The sequence below is a fragment of the Meles meles genome, chromosome 2 (genome assembly GCF_922984935.1).
Source record: "Meles meles chromosome 2, mMelMel3.1 paternal haplotype, whole genome shotgun sequence".
Taxonomy (NCBI): Eukaryota; Metazoa; Chordata; class Mammalia; order Carnivora; family Mustelidae; genus Meles; species Meles meles.
The window spans coordinates 5,086,478-5,105,979 of NC_060067.1; the positions used below are offsets into that span (position 1 = coordinate 5,086,478).

The following is a 19,502-nucleotide window of genomic DNA, read 5'->3' on the forward strand; positions in this document are numbered from 1 at the left end:
GTCACTGAATACCGACACATTAGTAATTTTTAAAGGGTAAATCATAGAACTTATGTACTTCTAAAGCCCTTCTGTTTGTGTGCTTTTTTTTAAAGTAAGAGGATTCAGAAAAAATTATTTGCTTTGAAATTGGGAAATGTAGGAAATATAACATCTTCGTGGTTCTTTTGTGTTATAATAACACTGATAAATAACAGCATAAGCAGTACATTTCTGTGTCTTCCAGGGACAGTAATTTTAACACTACCACACTCTTAGAGTCACAGGATGAGCCTGTTCTAGGAGGCACTGTGTTGTTGGTCCATTGCAAGAACACTTGTATTAACAGGATGCACAGTGATGGTCTGAGGAAAAGGAATACCTGAGGTTTTCTGCAGAGTCTTAACTTGGTGGATTTATTTTGTTTAACCTTCCCTAATGCATAATTAATTGTTCCCTTTCTGATTCTAAAAACACTATTTTCTGATTCTTCAGAGTAATCCTTTCTTGAGCACTAGTGAACATAATCTTGAAGAAAAGCTTTCCTAATACTGCATACATACATTTTCGTTAAGAAAAAGAACAACAGAAACATGATCTCATCATTTGTTGAATTCTCAAAGTAATGTGTTCTTGGGTTTTCCTTATTGAAAAATGAGTATGGATTTTCCTTGGGAGGTATTGTACTTTCCTCAGTAGAATCTGAGTGCTAAATAAAGGGGCTTTTACTTCTGGTGAGTAGGGAGATGCATATAATACTTAGGATTTATTTTGTAAGAATCAGTACCATATAGTGAAAAAGCTAACAGTGTACGAAATGGCCTCCAGTGTGATCCCCAGGGACCACTGAACTGAGTTTCTCTTAATACTTTCCCCATTACCTGAATCTAACCAACTTCAGTGAAGTATTATTACTTCATTATTTGTATTCCTCACCTTTTATTTAAGTATGTGAATCACAGCCATTACTGCCCACTATAATTATTTGGGATCTTTTTAAAAATATGTATATCTAGACCTAAATATACTAACTTACTTAGTCTTGAGCAGGGCCCTGGGAATGAGAACTTTTAAAAAACACTGTACAGAGTGATTCTAATGGGCAGCCTGGATAGAGAATTACTGATAAAAATCAGGGCTTTAAAAATTAATGTCCATATTAATAACCTGGAGATTTTGTTAGCTTGCAGTTTCTGACTTAGTAGGTCTTTGTGGTACCAGAGAGTCTGTATTTTTGAGTTCCTAGGTGATAACGGATGCTTTGGGTCTTCAGAGCACATTTTTTGGTAGTAAGGCTATAAATTGTGTTCTCCTGTTAGTTTGTTCACAGTCCTTCTATAGTTCAGGGGCATTTTAAAATGAGAATTCAGTTTCAAAAATGAATATATGATTTGGCAAAAAGAATTCTCTTACAACTAAACTTTGTTAGTCAGTGTTCTGGCTCAGAGTGATAAGAGTAGTAAGAGGCTCCCAAAAGTATTAAATAATGGGTATTTTGTTAGTAAAAATGAAGTTAGAGTCTTTTAATGAACAAAACTAAATTCACTTTTGTTCCAGTTAAATAAAGCTTTGCTCAAAAAATTATGTGCAAAATATTAGCATCCTGACTTAGAATTTGAATTTTTATTAAAATAAATTTCCTAAAAATCTAAAATGTGTACTATAAGTCTAATTCTAGTGAAAGAACTTTGATGTGATGGACTTCAATGAAGTCTTAGTAGATAAAGTTTAACAGAATTTTGCCGAAGGCATTTCACAATGGTGATATTTGGGATAGGTTTGTGTGCCTCTGTGCTTGTTTTGGTATCATATGATAACTTCTCTTTGAATTCTTGCCTAATTTTCTCCCTTTTGTCTTTTTTTTTTTCCCCTCCCATTTCTTAGCATCATTCACGGTTATGTGTTACAATGTGTTATGTGATAAATACGCCACCCGGCAGCTATACGGCTACTGCCCATCCTGGGCATTAAACTGGGAATACAGGAAAAAGGGAATTATGGAAGAAATTGTTAACTGTGATGCAGATATCATTAGTCTTCAGGTAACACATAGACATTAATTGTCTGAGGGCCCCTGGCTGGCTGAGTTGGTGGAGTAAGCGGCTCTTGATTTCCGGGTTGTGAGCTTGAGGTCCACATTGGGTATAGAGAGCACTTTAAAAATAAAGTCTTAAAAAAATTTAAAAAAAGGAAATTCAATTGTCTGAAACTTAAGGATGAACTTAATAGATCTTACTTCCAGGAGAGAGTCTGTGTTCAAAACAGCTCAAAAGGACTTGTTTCCTCTCATCTTAAAAAGGGCAATTTTAGGGGCGCCTGGGGGGCTCAGTGGGTTAAAGCCTCTGCCTTCGGCTCAGGTCATGATCCCAGGGTCCTGGGATCGAGCCCCGCATCGGGCTCTCTGCTCCGCGGGGAGCCTGCTTCCTCCTCTCTCTCTGCCTGCCTCTCTGCCTAGTTGTGATCTCTCTCTGTCAAATAAATAAAATACTTTAAAAAAAAAGGGCAATTTTAGTAAGCAGATGAGACATTTCCACGGTTGAACTGTTTTGCTGAGTACAGCCGTCCACCTGTACTCATTTACTATTAAGTGAAAATGATCTCATCCATTTTTCATGTTAACAGTTCATCTTATGAACAGATCACTGTTACTGTTGAAAGAGAAGACTGCAGAAGGTTGTGTCATTTAAGAATGTGAATTTAACTTATGATGGAATCTTTAAAAAATATTATTTGTCCACTGTTCCTTAATGATAAACATTGCAAACACTTACAAATATTGTGCTATAAATCATGCAGTTTTGCATTATTTTAAAAACTGTCTCTGAAATGGACTTTTCTGTTTTATACCCCTTTATTATAATGAATTTAACTGAAGAAACACCTTTCTGTTGAAATATGTGTTTTAGCACTTCAACACTCAACTAATAAATAGCCAAGATTTCTAGTAGTATTTAATAACTTTTTTCTTAGCAACTTTCAAAACATCTTACATGTTTATGAAGGTATTTTAAAATTTTAAGTGTTAGAATTTTATAGCTGCTTTTTAGCACAGCCTGAGAAGAAAGGTATTACTTTTTAAATAATTTTTTGTACTAGAGTAGCTTGAAAATATATGTTGTCTGTGGTTCATATGACTTCCTGGGAAATAATAAAAATCTTCAAAAATTAAATTTTCTTCTGAACATGGAGAACTGGCAGAATCGCGGGGGAGAAGGAGGCAAAGTTAGTTGTCTTCTTTTTTATTTAGTATTTGTAGTAATGATAGCCTTACATTCTTCTGAGTATAGTTTGAAGGATAAAAACATAATTTAAAAGGTATTTTTTATTGTAAAGGTAATACCATAGTATAAAATGTTCATTCTAGAGAAATTGAATATTTAGAAAAAATAATGGAGGAAAACCCTAAAACTTCTGAAGTATTTATTGTATGCTTTTTAAAATTTATTTACAGATCTATTTTCAAAGTAAAGTTGAGATCACACTATTGCACTTAATGTACTTTCCATATTACTAAAATTCTTCCAAGCCAATTCATTATATGAATGAATATTTATTGATTCAGCATTTTCCCTACTGGTGACCATTTAGGCTATTTATTAGTTTTTACCATTATAAAATCATGTTAGGAGCATCATCATACATAAATCATTATCTTCACATTTAATTATTTCATTTGGAAAGATTAAAAACATGGGTCAAAGAATAAAATAATCTAATTTAAAAATACTGGATTAACAGAGACTATTGGGTGATTGGTGTTCAGGTACCTTAAATTCTTTAAAGTTGAACTTATTGTTGATTGATCTTAGACTTCTCACTCTTGGGTATCATTCCTTTCCATTGCAGTTGAGAAAGAGAAATAGTTTTTTAAAATTACCCCTGTAAATTAAACTTACTATTCCTTACTGCTTAATCTATAATATGTCCAATTTTACCAGTTTTAAGGAATTATTGTATAGTAGAATGAACTCTAAATTGGAACTAAAGAGATTTGGGACCAACTAGCTAGTAAGCAAGAGAAAATGAGGCAACAGTTCAGGTTCTTTCAGGTTTGAAAGCTGCCATTATCAAGTGACTGCTGCTAGTGGTAAGGTGGGACAGAGAATATTTGTTCTGTGACTTATTTTAACTTCGTCACAGTTTACTTAAACTGCTAAAAATTTTTATATCTTCATTAAAGTTCTCCTCTGTCTTGTCGATGACAACTTTTCTTTCACCTCAGGAAGTGGAAACAGAGCAATACTTCACTCTCTTTCTGCCAGCATTGAAGGAGCGTGGATATGATGGATTTTTTTCTCCAAAGTCACGTGCCAAAATCATGTCTGAGCAGGAGAGAAAGCATGTGGACGGTTGTGCAATATTCTTCAAAACAGAAAAGTGAGTTAAGGAAACAAAGCATAATACTGTATACTTACTTCTTTAACACACAAATTAACAGTAAGTTAGCTAGAAAGCAAGAGACGTAAAAATTTAAACTGGTGGACATGTTATATTTCTTAGAATGTATTGGAAATAATGTTTATTGTACTTTATGCTTTATTGCTGAATTATACTAAAAATTTTGAGAGGTATATACTTGAATATGTTGTGTTATCATATTTCCAAATATATTTTCATGAAGTAAAATACTTTCTGGTGTTAAAAAAAAAGTGTAGTGCTTTTTAGGATTTGGAATGAGTGATCTGTTTCTTTCTGTAAGCTTTGTTTTGGTAATTGGCTTTTTCAGAATCATTAATTTTGTTAACCTTTTTCATCCTTTCAATTAACATTTCATTTATTTAATCATTTATTCACTTAATGTTTACTGAGCGTTTATTTGCTTTGTGACAGGTGCTATGCTAGTCAAAATAGACATAAAGTAGACAAGACATAATTCCTAATCCCACTCAGAGCTCTGGTCTAGTAGGAAAAGGTAATGACGTAAGAAAATAAACATAAAATAATATATATCTGAGAGGTTTGCATAGATGAGGGAGGGTGGAAGAGCCACAGCTGGTGGAGCTGGAGAGTTAAAGGATTGACTGAGACAGGACAGTGGAAAGCAGCCATTATCAAATACAGAGAAAACATGATTTGTGTTTTTTCAGTGCTGTTGATGTACTTGATTAAAGGAAGTAAAAGTTGAGAATTTATGAATCTGCTGATTAAAATACATAAATGAGGGGCGCCTGGGTGGCTCAGTGGGTTAAAGCCTCTGCCTTTGGCTCAGGTCATGATCTCAGGGTCCTGGGATCGAGCCCCGCATCGGGCTCTCTGCTCCGCAGGGGGCCTGCTTCCTCCTCTCTCTCTGCCTGCCTCTCTGCCTAGTTGTAATTTCTCTCTGTCAAATAAATAAAATATTTAAAAAAAAATACATAAATGATCTTGTGGAAACCTTTGTTATCTTGTTGCATTGGGTTTAGGAAACTGCATTTCCTGCTTGAGGGTATAGAGCCACAACACTCTCAGAAATCTGTCTCCTTTTGAGTGCTGGCTGAGTCGCTCGTTGATAACAGACATACTTAGTTACCATCTTGCGGAAAACAGAGAAGCATATTTTTTGCCTCAGAAAGGCTGCCAGTTTTATAGTGGAAAATACAAAGGAATCTTCAATAGAAGACTGAAATGCATAAAATCCGATGGAGGTGGAATCCCATGCTTAATCATTTGGGTTTGACACAGACAGGGAATCATCTATGTATAGGATAAGCATGTTATTTTCCAGTATTGCCCCCTTTTAATACCAGTTATAACAAAAGAAATTACATGTTTTTATGGATACAGGCATATTACAGGCATATTATGTTAAGCAAACAAATAAGTGAATTTGAGAGATGCTTGGCCTACTTTTTCTCATTTATTTGTACCTATTTTCCTGTCTTTTCTGTGAATTTTTATTTATTCTGTGAATTTTTAATCGAAATATTGTCATTTTGGCTAGTAATTAGTGGATAGGCCTGCAATATTTGAGGTTAGAATATACTGAATTCTTGTAGTTGGTTGATGATTTTTTTTATGAATTTCAGAATAATAATAGATATTACTTTTATATACTGTTAGGCCTTTTATGGATTCTCTCACTGAATTTTTAAAGCAACCCTCAGAGCTAGGGTTACAGCTGTATTCTCACTTTTATACATGAGGAGACCAATGTACAGAAAGTAGTGTGGCTTCATAGTCAGTCCTTTTAACCATGGTACTAAACTTCTTATTGAGCTTCCAGTATTACTTGTATTTCTTAAAAGTTTACCTTATTTGGAAAAATTGCTTTGAATTTGATGTTTGTTACCTATATTCATAAGCACATTTCCTTGAAACACCATAATTGGAAAAAGAATACTGGTAATATTGAGATAAAACATCAGGGTTTTTTTCCATTTGCCACTGTGTCTTCCCAAAGGAAGAAAATATGGTTTTTATCATTCCCATCACAGATTGAGAGGAAAATCTAAAATGCCTTGATAATTTACTAGAGGTAGTTAAGAATTTGAACTAACAGTTACAACTATTATCTAGGAAACTTTAAACAAAGTATTTGAAAATCAAAGCTTGAATTATTAAAAATGCTGTGAATTAGTTAAGAGGTGCACACAGGAAATACTTCGGTACATCATTTGGTTTTCTTTCATATGTCAACTCTTTTTGCCTGATTAGTAACATGGATCCAGTAACAGATGAATACTTTGAGTATAATACCTTATTATGTTCTTTTGTGAGCAGTATCAAATACTTGTTGATGTTGTATGAGCTAACTGTCCAATGCCAAACTATTTGAAATTTAACACAAAGTATACTACCATGCCTTTATTCTATTCTGTTCTTCAGATTGGAGAGATAATACAGTGCAAAGAAAAGAATTGTGAAGCCAGGTGGTTCTCCTACTTATGTAGCTGTATAATCTTGAATGAGTCACTTCCCGTTCTGGGCTTATTTCCTCATTTGTATTTATTTGTATGTTACCATCTAAGATCATTTCTCTATGTAGTTAACAAAACCGACAAAGTCAGAAGACAGCTGTAGAAAGAGTACTTCAAGTCTCATTCTCAGTCTCATTCTCCTAAAACCAGAGTATCTCAAAATTCCCACTCTAGGTTGATGATAGTTTTTCCCATCATGGAAACAGTGATACTGAGTAAGTAACCATAAATAGAAACTATAATAATCACTGTTTTTAGCAAAATACTGTAATAAAAATTTCTTATCCATTGTGATGAAAGAATAGGGAATTACTTAGTAAAGAGTGGGACACAGATGACCAATTTTCAAAGAGCTAGAATACAGTAAAATAGTCCTTGCATCATATTCTTTGTAGTTTAATCTTCAGGGCTTCAGAAGGTACTTCAAGATTTGGCAGGACCTTTTGGTCATCATTACAAACATTTTTTGGGTAGCTAGATGCCTGGAGATACCAGAAAATAGAAGTTTCAGTTCATAAAATGCTAGAAGTCAGCTTTTGCTTTGTCCTTTATCTCAGTAGCTATTATTATCTTCAGTGCAAAGTATTTCATAAAATACATTTGTGTTTGCTGTTGTTGTTGTTGTTGTTGTGTGTGTATGGAAAGACTTACTATAGATAAGTATTTTAGACTCAGAAATTTAAATTTCCTTTTGCCGTATTTTGTCCTACACACTTGGTGGTTAGCAGAAGTGGGCTTAGAAGAGGCTGTCTTTTTTCCATTGGACATTCTTTCCTGCTTTGTCGAAGATTAGTTGACCATAGAGTTGAGGGTCGATTTCTGGGCTCTCTATTCTGTTCCACTGATCTATGTGTCTGTTTTTGTGCCAGTACCATGCTGTCTTGATGATGACAGCTTTGTAATAGAGCTTGAAGTCCGGAATTGTGATGCCACCAACTTTGCCTTTCTTTTTCAATATTCCTTTGGCTATTCGAGGTCTTTTCTGGTTCCATATAAATTTTAGGATTACTTGTTCCATTTCTTTGAAAAAAATGGACGGTATTTTGATAGGGATTGCATTAAATGTGTAGATTGCTTTAGGTAGCATAGACATTTTCACAATATTTTATTCTTCCAATCCAGGAGCATGGAACATTTTTCCATTTTTTTGTGTATATGTGGTATATATACACAATGGAATACTATGCAGCCATCAAAAGAAATGAAATCATGCCATTTGCGACGACATGGATGGAACTAGAGCGTATCATGCTTAGTGAAATAAGTCAATCGGAGAAAGACAACTGTCATATGAGGACATGGAGAAGCAACATGGGGGGGTAGGGGGATAGGAGAAGAATAAATGAAACAAGATGGGATTGGGAGGGAGACAAACCATAAATGACTCTTAATCTCACAAAACAAACTGGGGGTTGCTCGGGGGAGGTGGGATTGGGAGAGGGGGAGGGGGCTATGGACATTGGGGAGGGTAAGTGCTATCGTGAGTGCTGTGAAGTGTGTAAACCTGGCAATTCACAGACCTGTACCCCTGGGGATAAAAATACATTATATGTTTATTAAAAAAAAAAAATTTGGAAGGGGAGGCGAACCATAAGAGTCTATGGACTCCGAAAAACAACCTGAGGGTTTTGAAGGGTCAGGGGTGGGAGGTTGGGGGAACAGGTGGTGGGTAATGGGGAGGGCACGTTGTGAATGGAGCACTGGGTGTTGTGCAAAAAGAATGAATACTGTTACGCTGAAAAAATAAATAAAATGGAAAAAAAAAAAAAGAAGTGGGCTTAGATCCAGATGCAAAATTTGAAGAAATTGAAAGTGGAGAAAAATGGAGATGAAGCAAGACCTAGATACTAGACTTACTTGCTGTTCCTGAAGTTAATAGTTCTGATGTGATCAAGCTTTGTTTCACATCAGTGAGAAAGGGAAAGATGAGACAGTGTTAGAACAGGTGACCGTGACACTGTGGAGAAGCAGTCTCTTCCAGCAGGACTTGGAACCAGGTGGTCATGGTGCTCATTCCTTGCTTTGTTGTCTCTGCTTTCTAACCTGCTTCCAATCCGAGACTAACCAGGTGAGGCCAAGTCTTTGCTTTTCCTTCCTATGTTATTACAGTAATTCTGCGCTTGAGAAGAGGGCATCCAGAAGTTACAGGATCATTCCAAAATGACCTAATGTGATAATTCCTTCTCACTGGTTTCTCAGATACTGATATCCTGTGTCATCAATGGTGGTTGCATTTAAAATTTGTCTGTGTGATTTAAAAAAAAAAAACCAGATTGTGATTTCTAATTTCTTTTGTTCACTGTCCCATAAATTTAATCTGGAACATAAAATTACTCTTTTGTGCCACAAGGGTCACAATATAGATAGTAATAACTTTCACCTAATTCGAGAGGTTTCTTCTGGGGCTAAAATCAAGAATGTAAAAATGGTTTCAGTTGTTCAAAGAGTTGTACAAAGATTGGTAGGATAGTGCATATCTACTTTTCTTCCCAATTCATCCCAGTGTCTAAGCTTACTTTTTTTAGCAAGTTCTTTTCTGGCATTCCCATGATTATCTAAAGGGACCCAAGAACACATTTTATAGTATCTTACCCTAAATATACAATAAACACTTCTGTTTGGTTTAGGCTTAAGAGTGCTGGAATATGATCCAGAAAGGGTCATAGTTTGCTTTTGTGTGGTTATACTCATTTCTTGACTATGTACCTTTCAAGTTCGTTTTGGCTTGTAAATGAAGTCAGGGAGGGGTATATTGTTTTGCTTGCTCATAGTTAGCATTCATTGTCCTTTCTCTACCGTTGATTTAATCACATCACAACCCATAAAATTACTTCCGGATCATAAGCTAGTAAGAAATTGAGTTATCTCAGTGTTCTGTTTGAAGGCTATTTTGGACATGTTCTTCCTGTATTTGAAACATTCAGCCTAATAATCTGCCTCAAATCATGTAAGCAGCGTGGGGTCTTTGTTTTTTGATTCTAGCAATCTTTATGATATATGATCTCACTATGCCCATTTGACTTTCTATAAGACTTTCACAAAGGTATAAAGAAGAATTCTTAGACTAAAGTAGCATGAGGATTAATGCTTATAGCATCTGTGTACTTGATATGGAATAGAAATAATAAAATATAATAGAGACATATCATAATAGAGATAATAGAGACAAAACACAAGGATTGATAGTTTGGATTAGTGAATGGAAAGTAATTATAAACCAGTATGTTTTATCCAGAACTAACGTCTAATAGAAGGAATGAGGAAGACATCTCTATATGTCAAAATGTCACCTGTAGATAAATTTGAGGCAGAAAATGGAAACAGTGGAGTGTGTTTGGTTACGTGTAAGAGGGGAAATTCAGAAATAGTATTGGTAAGATAGTATGAATAGAATATGGATAATTATTTCTTACTGTACTAAAAATGTTTTATAAATATAAAATAAACACAAAACCAAGACAAGGTGTAGGAGACTACAGCTACCTGCCCTAGTGCCCTAGTGCTGGAAATTTTCTTAAGGCAGAGTAACTGAATGTTCTTACCCTGCATGTCTTGCTCTTGCTTAATTCTAAGTGTAAAGAAGGAACTTTCTTTGGTTCCGTAGTGCTCAACTATCTCTTTGGTTCTTCACCTATCGGTGAGGTGGCACCTGGACGGCTCATTTAGTTAAGCATCCAGCTCTTGGTTTCAGCTCAGGTCACGATACCAGTGTTGTGAGATGAAGCCTTGTGTTTGGCTCCGCATTCAGCTTGAAGTCTGCTCAGGACACCCTCTTCCTCTTCCTGTGTCCCCCTCCCCCTGATGTGTGTGTGCGCTCTCGTTCTCTCTCTCTTTCTAATAAATTAGTAAATATGAAAAAAACAAAAACCACAAAGCAAACTATTGGTGAAGCTGAAATGATAAAATTCAAGAGTATGACCGAAGGGCCGAGGAAGGGAGTATTAATTATAAGTATATATTTTGTTTAGGAAACCTCATTTATTTTTCTGAACTTTTTGAGACCACAGATATTTAAAACCTGATACTTCAAGAAGATTGGGAAGTTGTGAAGTCAAAAGTGAGGTGATACAATCATTAATTATACCAATTAGAAAGATTGGTATTTGTGCTTGAGAAGAGGGCACTGTCCCTTCAACTACTGAAGGCGGAGGTGGAAGACTTAATAGACTAACCAGTTGTTCAGGGTTCATTTCGAATGAAGAAAAGTCAGTAACAAACATGTATTTTAACAAGAAGTTGACTGAACCTGTGATCTTTGCCAAAAAACTAAGAAAAAGCAGAGGCTTAGTGAAAATGCTAAGAAGGGTATTTGAAATACCATGCACTTAAAGAAAGGGATATACCCATTGTGGATTGTGTAATCACTAATTGAGGATCAAGGTATAGAACAGCTGTGCCCCTTCTGTTTTGCTTTTATGATCTCTATAGAGAATTGTCTTCAAAGTGGAAAGACTAAGACCAGGCGAAGAGGAAATTGGGAAGGCAAGAGAGTCACTAAACTGCCCGAACTAGTTAGGTTTCCCAATCAAGATAATGATATCCCATGGTACTAAAAAATCTTGTGAAAGTATGCCTGCAGAACTGGCATGGGTAACCTATTGTGAATGTTGCAGTGTAGGAGAAGTTCCTAGGACACTGAAGATGAACAAATGACCTCATTTTCCAAAACGATAAGGTGGTTTGGTGTTCCCTTATGGAAGGGAACAGGGAAGAAATTGGGCAGAGAACGGAGGTGTGTTGCAGGCCTGACAGTCTCAGCTGACCCTGCCTGTAGTTTTGGAGCTGGAATGGCCTGTCAGAGTTAACCCAGGAGGGACCAAAATCCCTAAACTTTTATGTTTTGCTTTTGATTTTTAAATGGACGTACACCACTCCTAGAAGTACTTGACCTTGGGTGATGGAGCTCTCTGCACTAGAGCAATTCCTGAAAAGATTGATGAGGAATCTGGACAGTGTGTTTCCATATTCACCCTTTGCAGAGTTTTTGCAGATTTTAGGACTAATATGTATCAAGTACCTATCACAAGTCTGGATACAAAGTAGATCCTCAGTATCTACATGTAGATACATGTGCAATACGTGTAGAAGCATGTATTTTCTTTAAAAGATTTTTAATTTATTTATTTGACAGACAGAGATCACAAGTAGGCAGAGAGGCAGGCAGAGAGAGAGGAGGAAGCAGTCTCCCCGAGGAGTAGAGAGCCCGATGTGGGACTCGATCCCAGGACCCTGGGATCATGACCTGAGCCGAAGGCAGAGGCTTAACCCACTGAGCCACCCAGGCGCCCCAGCATGTATTATTTTTATTATTCTGTCCTATTGAGGATTTTGATTATTTCAGAGAAGACCAATATGTACATATAACATTTATGAAAACCAAAAATGGTAGGGATGTTTAATCTTCTGGGGAAAAAAGAATGAAATTTCAAAGTGTCCTTAATCAGTAATTTCTCTGAAATCAGCGGTAGCAACTTTTTTCTAGATAGGTCTCCTGAGTCAAGGGAAACAAAAACAAAAATAAACTTTTGGGGCTATATCAAAGTAAAAAGTTTTTGCACAGCTAAGGAAATAATTAACAGAACTAAAAGGCAAACTACAGAATGAGGAAAACTATTTGCAAATGACATATCAAATAAAGGGTTAGTATCCAAATATATAAAGAACTTACACAACTCCACACCTAAAAAATAATCCAATTAAAAGATGGGTAGGAAACATGAACAGACATTTCTCAAAGAAGACATACAGATGGCCAATAGGCTTATGAAAAGATACTCATCGTCACTTACCATGGAAGTACAAGTTAAAACTACAATGAGATATCACCTCACACCTGTCAGAATGGCTAAAATCAACAACATAAAGAAAATATGGTCCATATATACTGTGGAGTATTACGCCTCCATCAGAAAGGATGAATACCCAACTTTTGTATCAACATGGATGGGACTGGAAGAGATTATGCTGAGTGAAATAAGTCAAGCAGAGAGAGTCAATTATCATATGGTTTCACTTACTTGTGGAGCATAAGGAATAACACGGAGGACATGGGGAGATGGAGAGGAGAAGAGAGTTGGGGGAAATCGGAGGGGGAGACAAACCATGAGAGACTGTGGACTCTGAGAAACAAACTGAGGGTTTTGGGGGGTGTGGGAGGGATGGGTGAGCCTGATGGTGGGTATTATGGAGGGCATGTATGGCATGGAGCACTGGGTGTGGTTCTAAGCATTGAATTCTGGAACACTGAAAAAAAAATAAAATGAAAAAATATAATAGCTCAAATCAAGAAGTAATTTAAATTCCTACCACAGAATGTTAAATAAATTATGGTGAATCTGTATAGTGGACTATAATACAATCATAAATATTAAATTTAAATAATATTTAATTTTATAAGTCCTTATCCCTGATAGAGTATTTATTAATTAACTGAAATATAAAATTATGGAGTATTACAATTGTATAAAAATATTTGTATGCAAATGCATCAGGAAAAGTCAGTGGGAAATATATTGACTTAGCGGGGATATTTGGTTGCAGGTAACTTTAAATTTTCTTTGTATTTTTCCTTGTTCCCAAGTCTGTATAATATGTTTATTGTATGGTCATTTTTTTCCACTTACTTGTTTTTAAGCATCTATGGAATGCAGGACTGGTTTAAGAGTGAAAAGTCCAGGAAATTTTAGTTGTATCTTGGTTCTTCTTTGGGTTATAATTAATATTAACCTAAGTGCAGTTTCAGTCTTTACTAACAGAAATACAGTTTAAAATGAAGAAGACACTAGTTCACTTATGCCCAGTTCTAGGTACTGTAACTTGGGTAAACTTGAGTTGTTCAAATGAACATAAATGTCCTATATCATATAAAGAATTGGCCATTTCTTAGGAAAGGTGTAATGGAGTGATATTTAAAGTAGTGTAAAGTTATACTAGTTTTTATTCTGTATTCTTTTAAAGAAAATATCTTGATCTAGGTTCAGTGGAAGAAAGGTACAGAAAAACAAATTTTAGTTAAGACATTTCTAATTAGTAGATGCCCCCTTCCCTCACAATGGCCTGACTTTGGTAGAAGTAAAATATTCCAATACTAAAAACATTACCATTAAGCAGGATTTTTACACTTTCCTACAAGCTTCCTGTAAATAAGCCTTAAGAGTTCTGTAAATATTTAGAATATATTTCAAAAACTAAATACAACTAATTAAACTGTAATTTTAAAATAACATATTCACTCAAATGTGTCAAGTACCAAATTTTAACACTTGGAAATTAATAACATGTTTCAAAGGTGCTGCCTAGTTGACTTGTTTTTCTTCAGACCTCTGAATCAAGGTTGTTCCTGCTTGCTTAGGTTTTCTGAGTTCAAGGTCAGTCAGTTATTTACGAATAATATCTGTGTGTCTCTGTGAATCAGGATTTTTTTTTTTTAAGATTTTTTTATTTATTTGACAGAGAGAGATAGAGAGAGAGAAGGAACAGAAGCAGGAAGAGTGGGAGAGGGAGAAGCAGGCTTCCTGTGGAGCAGGGAGCTCGATGTGGGGCTCGATCCCAGGACCCTGGGATCATGACCTGAGCCCTACGGCAGACACTTAACTACTGAGCCACCCAGGTGCCCATCTGTGAATCAGGAGTTTTGTTAATACTCTAACTAAAACAAAAATACGGAAATAAACTGGATACAGAGGCGGATATAAGATTATAATCATCAGTCCCTCTGATTTAATATTTTTATATTCATCAAAACAGATTCGTTGTTTTAAGTGACTGATTTATTCAAACAATATCATTTTAATTTATGTATGGGATTTTACCAGAAACTATTTGAAAAAGATGTCTATTGCCTAGATGTTTGGAAAAGTCTGATAAGGAGAATGGTCATATCTACCTGTAGAACATATTTTGAATCTTCCTTCTTCTCTATTTCTCTTGCCTTAGTCCAAGCCACCGTCATCTGTCATTGATACAACCTCAGAAACTTTGTTTGGTCTCACAGGTCCCACTTCAGCTCCTGTAATCATTCTCCACAAAGCAGCTGGAGTGATCTTAAAATTTAAAATTTAATATCATGTCCTTGCTTAGAACCTTCCGTTGTTGCCTTTCGTCTCTAACGTAATTTCATACCCTTCCATTCTCTTCCATCCCACAAACGTGCAAAGGTCTTTGCTGCCTGAGGATCTTTGCTTCTTCCTCAACCTGGAATGCTCTTAATTCCATTCTTCACCTCGGTAACTCCGCATCCTTCATGTTTCAGTTTAAATGTCACCTCGTTAAAGTAGAGGTGAAAACTGTGCTCCTTTTTATCACTCTGGGTCAGAAATAAGCATTTGACCTGACTTTCTGTTCTTCTCTGCATGAGAACTGGGGCAGGGAGAGGAGTACGATTTCATCTAGCACAGTGGTCTACAGCAGAGCAAGATTTTCGCTTGTAAAGAGGAGTGCGTGCTTCTGTTTCAAAGCTGGGGGGAGGATGAGATGGAGGCCTGTTAAAAGAATAAAGGTGTCTTCTCTCCACATACTATTTAGTGAAAAGTAGTATGTTTAGTTAGTTTTGGCCATTTATAAATATTTTACAGATCTAATAAAACTGGGCTAAAAGAGTTGTTAAATGGCTTGACCCAAAGCAGTATGACTCTTTCATATGTACGTCATCAGTATGACTATGTCAGTACTACACTCAGTTCTGTTAAGTCCTATAAATCTACGATTATTAATTTGGAAGTAAAGAAAGAAAATACTATCCATGCAGAAACTGTAGTCACAGGAGAGCCATTTTTCACCTTATAGAAGTTGTTCCCCTGAAGCCTTACATACATGTGATGCCAGCTTTTGAGTAAAGGCCAGCTAGAAAAATTGCCTTCTTGGTTGAGATTAGGGTGTGACAAATCTCTTGATGGGGTGAGAATAAAACTGCAGACAGGGTGGGTGGATTTTACTCTGTTCTTTGTCATTAATCTGCTAACTGGGTTAAGGTTGTGTTCACCTTTAAATACCAGAAAGCTCTAACAGCAATTTAAAGAAATGTTAGAAGGGCACTTTTTTCACCCAAGTCCAGATACGGTAGTCCAGAAGTGCTTCATCTGCTTCCCAGTCCATAATGGGTTGGCTTTTGCCCTCCTGCTGCGTACCACAGGGATAAAGCCATAAAAGGACATATGCCTTTGCTAGATGGCACTTCTAAGAAAGTTTTTAATCACACGTTTTACGACTCACTGGCGGAAATTGATCGCATGTCCCCTCGCAGATGGAAAATGACTAGGGAGACCGTGAATAGTGTGTATCTTGTGCAGCCTCATCTAATGTCTTTTAGCACGATAGTCCAAGTACCTAATACCTAATACTAATTAGTGCGTTGTGCCTTTTAGATTTACCTTGGTGCAAAAGCATACAGTGGAATTTAACCAGGTGGCAATGGCTAATTCAGATGGATCCGAAGCTATGCTGAACAGAGTGATGACAAAAGATAATATTGGTGTCGCTGTGGTATTAGAGGTCCACAAAGAACTATTTGGAACAGGTGAGTACCATTTAAAGTATTCTTACTAAAAATAACCACCGTCTCGTGCTTTCCATTTCAGACAAGTGCGCGTAGACTCCGCCTTACTTGTTGCACAGTGGTTTTGTTGTCTTTGAGGCAAGTTAGGGGAGATGGGCTGGAAAATAACACTAATTATGTAAACCATCGTATATATATCTAGGGATATTACTTACCAGATAATCTGTAAAAAGGAAAGTATTTAATATGCCATTATTTCCAAAAGGTTATTTGAAGTAGGAAATGCTGAATTTGGAAATTATGATGAGCTGGTTCTCTTTTTAGCCATATTTTTAGCTTCTTGAGTGTGAAATCTTTTGTCTTTAAGGTTAAGTACTTGGCAAGTTTTCTCTAATTTCTTTGTTATATCTCAGTCATTGTCAGGGTAAGAGCGGGATCTTTTATCTACCTGGTACTTAGCTTTTGCATTTTAGATTATTTATAGCTTCTTTCAAAGTCAGAAACTCATTATGTACTTTGCATATCGAGACCTTTTTTTCCCCTTTATCCTGCCTGCCTTTGCACATTTCATTGTTTACTTAATTAGTATATTTTAGGCAAGAGCAAGGAGAAGATGTTAAGACCACACTAGGGCTTTGTTTTTGAACCTTTTTTCTGTTCTTACTGTAGAAGAAAAGATGTTTGCCTTGAGTATTGGTTTGAATTATTCAGACCATGCCTATCTGTCAAACCTCCCTTTTCTCTTCGTTATTTTATCCATCATCAGATAATCTTTGATAAGATATTTTAAATTTTTCTTCTTTTTTGGTCTTTCCATTTTTACCTACTTTTATGGCCTTTCCAGTCTTACTCTTTTCAAAAGTTAGTTACCTCTTTTTTTGGTAACTTCAATTCATGAAAATTGAATTTCTTTCGGAGTTTTATTCTCCTTTTAGTATTCAGAAAAGTAATTAGAAATTATACAGCAGATACTTTCACATTCTGAAATACGGCTCTTATTCCTACAAGAGGAATTTACTATAGAAGGTGCTGATGGCTCCGTTGTTTTTAATCGTTGTGAATATTTAACATAGTGAACATTTAATGTACAGCCGGAAGTGACACCACAGGATTTCTGGGAAAAGAGTGGAGCATAGAGAATTTTGGCTCTAAGACTTTATCTTGTCAAACTGCTTTAAAAAGTACTTTCTATATTTGTAAGTCATATATCCAATAAGGGGTTAATATCCAAAATATGTAAATAACTCATAAAGCTCAATAGCAAGAAAAATGAACAATCAGATTAAAATATGGGCAGAGTGTCTGAACAGACATTTTTCTAGGGAAGACAGAGATGACCAACAGGCACATGAAAAGATGCTCAGCATCACTAATCATCAGGGAAATGGAAATCAGAACCACAATGAGTTACACCTCATACCTGTTAATATGGCTATTGTCAAAAGGACAAGAAATAACAAGTCTTGGTGAGGCTGTGGAGAAAAGAGAACGCTTGCACATTGTTGGTGAGAATGCAAACTGGTGCAACCCCTGTGAAAACAGTTGGGAGGTTCCACAAAAAATTAAAAATGAAAACACTAACTTGAAAAGAGATACACACCCCCATGTTATTGCGTCATTATTTACAATCGCCATGGCATGAAAGCAGCCTACGTGTCCCATCAACAGATGAATGGATAAAGGAAAGGTTGTATATATACACAATGAATACTGTTCAGTTATAAAAAAAAAAAAAAGTCTGCCATTTGCAGTGATGTGGATGGACCTTGAGGAGTTACGCTAGATGGAATAAGTCAGAGAAAGCTAAATATTGTATATCCTCATTTACATCTGGAATCTAAAAAACAAAACAAATGAACCACGACAGCAAAACCAGAGTCACAGATACAGGAATATAGAGTGGTGATGGCCAGAGGGGAGAGGGATTAGGGAACGGGGAAAAGAGAGAAGGGGATCAAGAGGTACAAACTTCCACTTACAAATAAGTCATGGGGATATACTGTATGGCCTGAGGGCAGTGCACTTGAAAGTTGATGAGAAAGTAAATCCCAGGGAGCCTGGGTGGCTCAGTGGGTTAAAGCCTCTGCCTTCAGCTCAGGTCATCATCCCAGGGTCCTGAGATCGAGTCCCGCAGTGGGCTCTCTGCTCAGCAGGGAGCCTGCTTCCTCCTCTCTCTCTGCCTGCCTCTCTGCCTACTTGTGATCTCTGCCTGTCAAATAAATAAATAAAATCTTTAAGGGGGAAAAAAAAAAGTAAATCCCAAGAGTTAACTTTTATATGGTGACAGATGGTAACTCATTTTGCAATGTATGTAAATATTGAATCATTATGTTGTACATCTGAAAGCAATGTAATGTCGATTATACCTCAGTAGAATTTTTTGTAAATGTCTACTTCACATATAGCAGACACTTCAGTTACTTGCTCATACTCAACATTGAAGATAATTATATCTTAGTAAGGTGAAAGGAAACAATTTTATCAAAACAGTAGACTTAAAAATTAGGTCTTTTTCTGCAGAGTTTTATATTTTCAATAGAAAAATTTAAGAGACATTTCTACAGATTTTTTTTGTAGTTTTAAGATTTTATTTAAATTTCAGTTAGTTAAAATACAGTAATAGTAGTTTCAGGTGTAGAGTTTAATGATTCATCATGTTCTTACCACACCTAGTGCTCATCACAAGTGCCCTCCTAAATACCCATCATCCATTTAGCCCGTCCCCTTCCCCGCCCTCCCACCCCACAACCGCACTGTGTTCTCTATAGTTCAGAGTCTGTTTTCTGGTTGGCCTTTTCCCCCCATGTTCATTATCTTTTTTCCCTGAAATTCCACATATGAATGAAATCATACAGTATTTGTGTTTCTCTGTTAGTTCATGTAGCAGGATACTCTCCAATTCCACATCATTGCAGATGGCAAGATTTCATTCTTTCTGATGGCTGAGTAATATTCCTGTGTGTGTGTGTGTGTGTGTGTTTGTGTGTGCACACCGCATCTTTATCCATTCATCAATAGGTGGACATTTGGCCTTTCCCCATAATTTGGCTATTGTAGATAATGCTGCTATAAACATTGGGGTGCACAAATCCCTTAGAAGCACTACTTTTGAGTCCTTTGACTGAATACCTTAT

The 19,502-nt window shown here is 36.2% G+C and overlaps 1 protein-coding gene across 3 annotated transcripts in view; it reads left to right on the forward strand.

Annotated features, from left to right (window-relative positions):
- The window catches only part of CNOT6L (CCR4-NOT transcription complex subunit 6 like), a 117,504-nt gene that overhangs the window by 85,770 nt on the left and 12,232 nt on the right, over positions 1 to 19,502 (forward strand). For all 3 annotated transcript variants that reach the window (XM_045994840.1, XM_045994844.1, XM_045994837.1), the window contains exons 7-9: positions 1,864 to 2,021; positions 4,202 to 4,356; positions 16,238 to 16,389. In XM_045994840.1, the coding sequence (XP_045850796.1) occupies positions 1,864 to 2,021; positions 4,202 to 4,356; positions 16,238 to 16,389 (465 nt within the window). The remainder of the gene's footprint in view (positions 1 to 1,863; positions 2,022 to 4,201; positions 4,357 to 16,237; positions 16,390 to 19,502) is intronic.